The sequence below is a fragment of the Schistocerca nitens genome, chromosome 1 (assembly GCF_023898315.1).
Source record: "Schistocerca nitens isolate TAMUIC-IGC-003100 chromosome 1, iqSchNite1.1, whole genome shotgun sequence".
Lineage (NCBI taxonomy): Eukaryota > Metazoa > Arthropoda > Insecta > Orthoptera > Acrididae > Schistocerca > Schistocerca nitens.
In genome coordinates, this window is record NC_064614.1 from 412,737,510 (window position 1) to 412,749,078 (window position 11,569).

Consider the following 11,569-nt stretch of genomic DNA (forward strand, 5'->3'; position numbering starts at 1 on the left):
TTTGTCATGCCGTTCAATCCACGCTGGCTCCTCGTTGCCTTCGGTCACGCTCCCTCGTATGTCAGCTGATCGCCCGAGGTTGTCTCCTGCGCAGTCCAGTGCACCTGCCACCCCCCTCTTAGCAGATGCTTCCCCCTGCCATGGCTTTCCCACACCTCCCTACCTCCCTACCATTGCTCGTACAGGTGCCATCCAAGAATTCACAACACATGTGCACCCTGACGACATACATAAATTATCTGTTGTCGTAGATGGCGATACGGTGTGTGTGGTACTCGCGTGTGACAATATTGAGGGAGGAAGTGCAGAATCTCGAGTGGTGCGCCACTTTAGATTGAGCAGAAGTGGTGCGTGTGGCAATTTGCGTGCCTTTGTTAGGCCTTCTGGCAAGGTGATTCTCCGCCTGCTGGCTGACGAAGTGCTACACCTCCACTCCAGGATGGGACGTCGTCTTCAGCCGCCGGCATCGCTTGCTGACTTCACAGTCGACGTACTGGGTTTCACCCCCCGGTCTCCTACCAGTCTACCACTTCTGCCTGACGCAGAAGAACTGTGCGTTACCTTCCTAACTTCTCACCCCCCCCCCCCCATTCACAGTGACGTACTCCATACTGTGCGGGGTGGGGGGGCTATGTGGCGTAGAGCGCCATAAATATCGATATTTGTTCTATGCGTAAGTGTGCTATCTTTGAGGAGAGGGTTTTGGGCAGGATGTTGGACGCTAACGGCAGTTAGCCTCCGGACTTGTATCTGTGTAGAAGCTAAGTGTGAATAAATCTGTATCTGAGAGAATTCTAGTTGTTTAACTACAACTATTCTATATTCCCTCAATGCTTTTCAAAACAGTAGATTGGCTGGTTGTACATAATAGACTAAGACTAAGGAAACTGGAACAGTAGAAACTGGTTTCATGTAAATGCTTAGGCCTACCCGCACTTTGAAGATTGAGATAACTTCAGAAATTTTGAGTGCATTAGGGAAACCCTAGAGTCTAGACATTTATGAAAAATACTAAACAGTTGACATAAAAATTGTTTAAGTAAATAATCTGAGAATCAATAACAGTCTACACTTGGAGACTAGTTTTGTCATTTAGTGCAGTAGCTGGCACTGCTGCCAAAGGATATTCCAGCCATGGGCATTCTTAACTCAAATGTACATAAATAGCAGAGAATATCAAAATATTCAACAGACATTATTCATCCAGATAGTCTGGTCAACATGCAATAATATACATGAAATATCAAGAAAACAGAAGCTGTGTATTTCAGCTGGAAAGATGGAAAATGATACAAATTCAATGTAGACATTACTTCAACAGAGAGCATAACAAATGTAAAATTTCTACAAATGAATAGTGTCAACTGAAGTCATGTGAACACACAAAGGTACTTGCAAATCAAATGTCATCAGCACATTTCTGACATCAATGTACAACTGCCACAGACATTTAGTTATGTACTATTCATATGTACACAATTTTTAGCTATGGAATTATTTTCTGATGAACAGCAGCATAAAATGTCAGTTTCCAAATGCAGAAAGGAACTATCAGAATATTAAGCGAAACAGTAATTGTGCTCAGTATATGGATCTGCTTAAAACATTGGGACTACCAACTACATCATGTTACGCATTTACCAACTGCTCCTGCACTTCAAAACTAACCTTGATTATTACTGTCTGAACACTTCTGTCCATAAAAATGGGATGAAATCTAAACTGGACTTACATTTACCAAGAAAGAATAAACATAAGAAACAAAATGTTCAACCAAAGAATAAAATTACACAACAAACTGCATAAAGGGGTAACAAGGAAATAATAACAAAACATGTCATTTCACTACACATTTTCACATAATAATATATTGTCTTTTGGAAAACCTAGCACTGAAGCCTTTTAATGGGTGATACTAACATCTTATCCTCTTTCTGGTCTCAATATCTTTCTAATTATGGAGGGTTGCCGACACAGTTTTTCAGACAATCAACTGGGCCATTACAGTGCATAAAATGGAATTTAATCATCATCGTCAGGGTTCTGATATCGGATTGTATGGTTTTGACAAATGAATAAACAGTGTAGCATGTAAAAGGCAATTGCAAACTATCTGTTCTATCTTCATCAAACTAGGCCTGTAAGTATGTAAATACCCACATACCTACATAAATTACAGTCCCCCTAGTAGTAGTAGTAGTAGTAGTAGTAGTAGTAGAAACTGCAGCAGCAGCAGCAACTGCTGCTGGCATAAACCCAAATAAATCTGAAACATCTTTGCAGAAAAAGTGTTTTGCACATGTATTTGTAATGATATTAAACTATATGGTTGCATGCATCAACAACCACTACAAATCTAATGACTGTCTATGGAGAGAACAGCAAAAAAGGAAATCTCCTGGCTGAATAAAACTGTGTGCTGGATCGGGATTCGAGCATGGGACCTTTGCCTTCACAGGCAAGTGTTCATTTGACTGAGCTATCCAAGTATGACTCAAAACCCACCCTCATAGCTTTACTTCTGCTAGCATCTCACATAAAACCTATCAGTGGTGAAGGACCCAGTTTTGAATCCCAGTTCACGCACAATTTTAATCTATGATGAAGTTTCAAACCAGCACACATACCTCTGCAAAGTGAACTTCATTCTGGAGATAAAAAAAGGGAAATAAACCAATTATGTCAGCAGAGGTGACCAAGTACACTGACGCAAGCCAAAAATGCAACACTAACAGGTAATTAGACAATGTCGGGGGGGATTGTAGTATATTGTGAAAGACGACATTGACTTTGATCTGATTTTCGCATATGAATGCTGGGGGATAGTAAATGTAATGATAATGGTTTCAGCGCCATCTGCAAACAGATAGTTTAGTGGTATAGTTACCAGAGTGCCGCCTGTGACTATCTTTTCTTAGGGAATGCTCACAGTGCACACAGCCAGGAGGCTCACTGTAGTGCAAATGTGTGGAGCAAGCAGGCAACAATGGCATGGAGACACATTTGTGCTTCCTTCAGCAAAATGAGCGAGTTTGAAAGGGGTCGAACTGTAGCCTACTGAGTGGCTGGATGGTCCTTTCAGAGAATTGCCACACAAGTTGGACATTCTGCGTCAGTCGTGCAATGATGCTGGTATCAGTGGTCAAGTGAGCATTCTCACATCTGAAAACAAGAATCTGAGCAACTATGTGGCCCAGGCACCCACGAGGTGCGTCGTAAGGTCAGCGGTGGCAGATTGTACAGGTCCCACAGCACAGATATTAGGGTTTGTGAGATGAGATGTGTCAACACAAACTGTTGTGATTATTAGCAGTGGGACTATGGGCTCACACACACCTCTAGTCTGTCTTCCACTCATTCACAGCTTGGACACGCATGGCTCAACTGGTGCCAGCAGAGAATCATTTGGAATATGGAATGGTACACTGCGACCTTCAGTGATGAAAGCAGATTCCACCTGGATGCAAGTGATGCTCGTTTGCATTTACAATGTAGACTGGTAAGCGATGTCTCGCAGAATGCGTTCTTCCAAGACACACCCCCACCCTAGGCCTTATGGTCTGGAATACAATAAGGTACAGCTCTTGTTAACCATTGGTGTTTCTGGAAGGAATGCGAACAAGCACTCATTATGTGCAAAATGTTATTAGATCCATTCTTTTGCCGTTCATGCAACAGGAAGGTGATGTGTTGTTCCAATAGGAAAAAGCTCATCCACATACTGCCCGTGAAACTCTATGTGCTCTGCAACCTGCAAACTTGTCTCCAATCAAGAACATGTGGGATATGATGGGGCTAGAAGTGACTCGTGCAACCAGTCATCCAACAACTGTAACAGAACTATGTGAAGAGGTCGCACAGCATAATGTATCTTACGACAGTATATGCTCTCTGTGCGATTGACTGGATGCCAGAGTCAGCATTTGCACTAACACCTGTGGAGGCTACACCACATACTAATATGGGTGTTTCAGGACAGATCAACACCTGGTACCTCAGAACCAGTTGTTCTACTTATCTGTAAATGTAATCATTTCTCGTACTCCACATGTTCTGTTGTAACAATAAACCACGAGTGAATTGGAAACCTCTAAACGGATGTACTATTTTTTTTTTTTTTCTGGCAGGGTATAAACAACGTGAAAGTAATGTCATACGGCAATCCAATATCAATAGGCTCAGTTGAAAGCAATTGTCCAGTAGAGATACACTAGACAGGAGGTCAACGAGGTGCTTCATTTCTCTGTTTCTGTGTTTTGTAGACCAACTATCTGACACACACAGATAGTAACAGTATCAAAAACAAATGAAGAGAATTAGAAACTAGATTCATTACACAAACATTTGGGAAAGTTGGATTTGGAAAATGCTTGAGAGGAAAGGACTTCACTGAAACAGTCACTAACAATTCACACAGAATAAGACATGATACTGACAAGTATAATCCCTCTTCTTTACACTGTACCAGTCACTTACAAATATTCCAGAAGAAAAAGTTTGTGGACGGAAGTGTAACAGCTTTCAACATTATAACTGTCCTCTAATGCAATGATGGCTACTTAAGCAAATAGTCGTTTCAATAAAAAAACATAACGCAGGCCATTCGCAACGTAGCCTCTTAAATGTGATGTCATTGTACCAATGAAGAGCACACTAACACAATTCTGCTTCAATACTACGTTTTCCTTTAATTATATTTTGGTGTTGGTAAACTTCGCTGTTGTACGACATGATAATTTCAGCATTCGTGAAATTCTTTGCTACGTTTGAGAAAATTATTTGTAAATAATTGTTTTTACAGCCGCACAAACAAGCAGCTACGTGGAAAATTTAGGTTGTGTTTGTAAGAGTTTGGTAATTTCAGGGAGATAGCGACATAATGCTACCGTGATTTAATCCTCAATTTCGGACTAAATTTTTATGATGGAATTAATAAAGCCAGCTTGAACTTCCACTGACAAATATATGTTGATAAGTTAATTTGTTAAATTAACAGAAATAAGTTTTATTATTTAATGCACAAGGGAAAATTTCCGTAAATTTCTTCTATTGATAACATACCTAGAGCCCCCGGTAGAAGCAATAAATGATGCTGTCCCGTACCGACCTTCAAATAGTTAATAACTTGTTCTCCAACATTAACTTTTTGTTCCTGTAAATTACAAAACGCATTGCTCAAGCACACATAACCTTTGATTTACTATACACTGAAGGTAGAATCATTACTTACCTTCGTAACCGTGCTATAGCAGTTTAAGATAAATTTATTACTGTTACCATACTTTTGTGTCAATCGTGTGTGACAACCGCAAAGTGCTTTTGTCAATGTGTGTCTAAAGAACATGTTGACCGTTGTTTTATTTACTATTTTCCATGTAACAGGCGATTTTTCACAACCCGCGGCGACTCAGACAATTACTACGACCTACTGTTAAAAGCTGTTCATATCAGGCTGTGATAATCAAAGCCCTACGAAAGTTCATTCTGTTTGTTTGGAATGTGCCGCCCTTAACTGCACTCGAGAGAAGAGCACAAATAACGTGTTGAGAACACTGTTCTCGGGAACCAATTAAATTTCAGAGAACTTTTTTTCGCAAACTGCGTAAGGTATTAAGGGTTGGAAGCCGCTGAAAGACTGCCATGTATTATGAATGAAAACACACACAACACTTGTTTAACATTCTACCACACTGTAGAGTATTACATCAATGTGTGTGTTCTCATTCCTATTGTATAAAATATTTTACCAAGAACCTAACGTCCTGTCGACATCGAGGTCATTAGTGACCGAGCACAAGCTCGTATTACGGAAGGACGGAGAAGGAAAGCGGCCGTGCCCCTTCGCAGGAACCATCCAGGCAATCACCTTAAGCGATTTAGGGAAATCACGGAAAACCTAAATCAGGGTGGCCGGACTTTGGTTTGAACCGGCGTCCTTCCGAATGCGATAAGAGATTAGAAATGAGTGTTTAACGTAGCCACACCTACGAAAACACGCACATCTTTACTTGCTCCGAAAGAAAGCAAGCTTACTGTATATTTTTATTCCATAAACAAATTACGTAATCATCCTTTTTAAGCCAACCCATCATTGCTATCTATCAACCTTCAAGGAATCGTTACAGACTTACTTCCTCTACACTGCAGCCGGGACTTACATTTCCTTCCAGACGCTTTTCTTTCTTTTCTATTGTTTGTTAAAAAAAATTGGTATTCTGTTTTACCCCATACATCTATGCTTGAACAGTAGATGATCATCTGGGGTTTCGCGATTTCTAAGTACCTCTCCCTCTCCCCCCCCGGCCCCCTACCCACCTCTGCCCATCATGAGGTCGCTACTTTACAATATTTCATTCTTTTTAGTCCCAGAACATTCAAACAACTGTTCAGGATATTTACTCCTTAATTAAATTTGCTGCAAGTAATATGTCTGTTGCCAACCAATAGCTCAATACATAGTATCAACACTAGGAATAAGAACAATCTACATAAAGACCTAAAATCACTTACCTTGGTCCGAAAAGGGGTTCAATATTCAGGTACACATTTTCCATAAATTCCCAGAAATCATTAAAAGCTTGTTTTCAAATAAAGCACAGTTTAGGGAAAGACTTCTTAATAGGTAACTCCTATTCTGTAGATGAATATCTTAACAGGGACTGTTAGACCAGCTTAAATAAAAATCTCTTAGATTTCAGTTTCGACAGCACTTCGTCACTGCAGGCTAGATTAGACAGTGTGTGTATGATAAATTTATTAAGAGTGGAGAACTATGTTTCATTCTGACAGGGTATTAACTCTGTAAATATCAGCAGTTCTCTTCACTGTAACGTATTCACATAATTTGACAATGCCCTGACAAACGACCAGGGTAGCGATGTTATATTCAGATGTTTTATGTATTTTATTTACATTTTCTGACTTGCTCTATATCACAAGAATCCTCTCATCCTGGATCTACGGAACGAAGAAAAAAAATTATGATGGTTTGCATTGGTATCAAAGGGGGGTTTTACTGTATTTCCACTGAAGCTGCAGATTTAATACTTCCGAGCGCGTAAGGAAAAATTGTCACTTCAGCAATATCTACCGGTATACATACTGTTTCTGCCACGCCGTCCACTGGAAATTATGACAAATACTTGGTGTAACGGCGGTATCGGCATTGTTCTGCAATCAAAATAGGTAAACAGCAGTGTCGAAATAGAGTCCTCAATCTTTTTCGATTCTTCGCTCAGCTCTTATCTATCAGCAAAAATGGACCAGTCCAACATAGGCATACTGGTGAGCGAATACGAGCTCAGCACAAACAGGACTAGCAGTTTATGTAATCATCATTCATCCCTTTCGAAGAGCCTCACAGTGCTTGCTGCACAAAAAAAAAAACTATAGTTTATCTTGTCTCAGGTTAGTGAAAACCCGTGATGGCTTGCTGATTCTGTAGGGCCTATACAGTTTAAACGGCAGATCTATGGTGTTATACTACATCTATGGACCCATATGCATGAATCGAAAAAAGAAAATCTCATTTTGTGCGCTGCAGTATAGGAGAAAAAAATTTAGAAATTTCAGGGTTACAAAGATTCACTCTAGAATTGGTATGGCTGCACAACAACATCACAAACTAGAGGGGCTATGGTCTCAATAATCGGTTCTTCAGTATGAGTGTGATTTATAGGTTTTTCACTGTCATCCAGTGCTGTAGTGGTCTTGGGCTACACTTTAACTAAAAACCCATAAAAATATAAAACACATTTCGTTCAATTTTAGTGATGCCACTCGACATGAAAGTAATGCAGTTTCCAAGGCCTTGTACACATACCAACTTATCGGCTGTCCACTGTCCAGTAAATTGTGTCACGTGTAGCACTTTCCGACCAACTTCCGACTGGGTCTGTTAGCTGTGTGCACGAAAATACATGCTGTTTTAAATGAATAATGTGACAGATAACGAGGCAGAGGGTTTTCTGTTCCTTTCATTACTATTATTTATTACGACTATTTATACTACAAACATACGATAGTTAAGTTTACTTGAATATTATTTGTTTTACTTTTTTATTTGTTTTGCATTGCCGTGATATATTTCCTCAAGCGACTATAAATCAAGTTGTAGATTTCAGGAGTCATTTTTCGATAACAATTGTGGTCACACAAAAGTAATGAATATATGATCCTCTGTACTTCAACGGGCTAGAAACACTAATTTAATTACGTAATAGACTCTCCTCGCTCAGCCTTCGTAAGACTGTATTCCTTTTCGTTAAGAATGGTTTCATTGCATCGAGCAGCCCCTAAAAGCATGTTTCATTCATTCTTGATGCACTAATGTTTGTAGTGTATGTAAATGACATGCCAGCAGTGACGGCTGCTCTGAAAGAGCACAAGAGTAAGTGAACACCCTAACTTTTGACACTTTGCGGATTTATTGGTTATTTTCTTTGAATGCTATTAAACGTAACTTAGATGCGGTAATCTGAAATACACGGCACTAAATCTACCACGCTGTGCTACATATTGCTCCACTAGACTGATGAAACTTGGCATCAGGGTCGTGAGCACACCGACACTTATGGGAGTTTTAAGGAGTTTCTGTGCATGCGCAATAGGCGTGACGTGGTAGCCTTTACGGGCCAAATGCATACGGATTTGATTATCAATATGCACCGTTCACGGCTCGTACTGCTAGCCCTTACCACTCAACTACTAGTTTACGTCAGTGCCACCAGATGGTAGCAAACTGCAGCAAACTTTTATCTATGTTCGCCATAAATCGCACTACGTGGTACCACACTCCACAGATATGCGAATTCACACTCTATATACTAAAATTAGATCAGGCATCAGTATTTGTTATAGTTAAACTGAGAGATAAACTCAAATGGTTCAAATGGCTCTGAGTACTATGCGACTTAACTTCTGAGGTCATCAGTCGCCTAGAACTTAGGACTAATTAAACCTAACTAACCTAAGGACATCACACACATCTATGCCTGAGGCAGGATTCGAACCTGCGACTGGAGCGGTCGCTCGGCTCCAGACTGTAGCGCCTAGAACCTCACGGCCACTACGGCTGGCAGATAAACTCATTTTGTGGGATTCTGATTGAGATGTGGTACATAAAGTTTTACCATAGAGTAATCAATTTACGGCGCTGAAAATCATAAAGCACGTCATCGTCGATTGTGATACGGTAGTATTTATTCCTGCTTCTGACATCTGTTGATCTTATGGTATAGCAGTACAGTAGGTCCACATTGTACATATATTTGAACATTCACGAAAAGCTGTCTCACTGGTTTCTCTGATATTCACTTAAACAGGCGGGTCGAAGACGGTGTGCTTTGGGCTCCTATGGATGGCTCTCAGCGCCTCATTTGTATTATAATCAAGAGACCTTGTTTATAGCTAGTACTACATGAATTTAATCATTTCCGCAAACGGCAGTTCGTGTTTAGAGTTGGTTGTCTACTGTGCAGGAACTGGCTTTTCTGTGAGTGTCAGCATGAACTCTGTTGAACCTGTAATAAGCGCTAACAGAAAATTACCAGTGAAAGTTTGCTGCAAAGAAACTGGGGCATTCCAAACCAGATTCGTTGTCTGAGAAAGTGACGAAATCAAATAAGCGTGACTGCAAGCGAACATTTAAAAAAGAAGTGCTTAATAAAAGTAAGTCGTTATGTTTGTGAATCGTAAGAATGTCTGACTTTCAGCCCAGAAGTTAATTCGTTAACTAGTACTAGAGTTAGGGATCTTGTGTGTTTGTCCGAAAAAATAAAAAAAGCACGAAGACTCCCACTTACACAAAAATGCGAAACGGAGAGTAGCGAAAGCTTAAACATTACTTCGTTCTTGCCGTAAACTGTACTTAATTATATATAAAACAACAAAATTCCACAAACCAATTCATCCTTTTTTGGGACAATCTATGCATATTATTATTATTATTGACGGCGGCTGGAGTTATATAAATATGTTGATCAACATGACTATTATAGAGCAGACGCTATTAATTTCATATTTATATGAATTTAAAAAATTATTAACTCTCAGAATCTGTATTTACGAGCTGCCACTGTATACCAGCATCAGTAAAAGAAAATGTAATCATGTTTGCAGACGATACATCCATCTTGTAACTAGTATCTCAATAAATGATTCAGAAACAAGCATTAACATGGACTTAAAGAAAGCAAATTAATATTTACGTGATAAAAATCTATTTTTAAATGAAAAGAGAAGCTCGTACATACCTGGAAATACTTGCAAAGAGAACAACAAACGAAGAGAAACTAAATATAAGACTTAGGGGAACATTGCTAACAGAAGTTGACAGTGGCAAAGTGCTGGGATTGACAATAGACAGTCTTATCACCTGGTAAAATAATATAGGAAAGATCATCTCAAAAATAAGCAGCAGCATTTTTTAATAAACAAAGTGTCTAACACAGTTGTAGATACGATGTTAACAGTAGCGTATTTTTAATGAAGAAACATCCAACACATTTGATGCAGGTACACTGTTAAAGATGTATAATAGATTAATTCATCCACGTTTATGTTACTGTGAAAGCTACTGAACTATCAATTTAATAAGTCATGGCTGCAAAATATTAATATGGAGTATCAAAGGAAGAATGGAAAAGCTGGTAGAAGCTGACCTTGGTTAAGATCAATTTGGATTTGAAGAAATGTAGCAACATAGGGCAATAATGGCCCTACGACTTACCATGGAAGATAGATTAAGGAAAGACAAACATACGTTTATAGCATTTGTAGACTTAAAGAAAGCTTTTGACAATGTTGACTGGATTACTCTCTTTGAAATCCTTATGGTAGCAGGGGTAAAATAGTGGAGCAAAAGGCTATTTACAGCTTGTACAGCAACCAGACTGCAGTTAAGGGGCATAAAAGGGAAACAATGGTTGAGAAGGGAAGAAGTCAGGATTGTACCCTATCCCTGATGTTATTCAATATGTCTATTGAGCAAGCAGTACAGGAAACAAAAGAAAAATTTCGAGCAGAAACTAAAGACTAAGGAGTTGTAATAACAACTTTGAGGTTTGTCGACGGCACTGTAATTCTGTCAGAGACAGCAAAGGGCTTGGAAGAGCTGCTACTTGGAATGGATGGTGTCATGAAAGGAGGGAATAAGATAAACATCAACAAAAGCAAAACATGGATAATGGAATGTAGTCGACTTAAATGAAGTGATAGTGAGGAAAGTATTAGGAAATGAGACATTTCAAGTTGTAGATGAGCTTTGCTATTAGGGCAACAAAGTAACTGATGATGGCCAGAGTAGAGAGAATATAAAATGTAGATTTCCAATGGCAAGAAAAGCGTTTCTGAATAACGGAAATTTAATTAACATCAAATATAGACTTAAGTATTAGAAATTTTTTTTGAGGAGGTATTTGTCTGGAATGTAGCCATTTACAGTAGTGAAACATGGATGATAAACAGTTTAGAGAAGAAGAGAGTAGAAGGCTTTCAAATGTGGCGCTATGGAAGAATATTGGAAATTAGAAGGGTATATCACCTAACTAATGAGAATACATTGAACAGA

At 39.3% G+C, this 11,569-nt stretch overlaps 1 protein-coding gene across 1 annotated transcript in view; it reads right to left on the reverse strand.

Annotated features, from left to right (window-relative positions):
• Positions 1 to 5,807, reverse strand: part of LOC126249822 (valacyclovir hydrolase) — a 51,066-nt gene extending 45,259 nt beyond the window's left edge. Inside the window, exons 1-2 of the mRNA XM_049951508.1 lie at positions 5,231 to 5,807; positions 5,062 to 5,152 (exon numbers count right to left, since the gene is read on the reverse strand). Of these exons, the coding sequence (XP_049807465.1) occupies positions 5,062 to 5,152; positions 5,231 to 5,344 (205 nt within the window). The 5' untranslated portion in view covers positions 5,345 to 5,807. The remainder of the gene's footprint in view (positions 1 to 5,061; positions 5,153 to 5,230) is intronic.
• Positions 5,808 to 11,569: the final 5,762 nt, after the last annotated feature.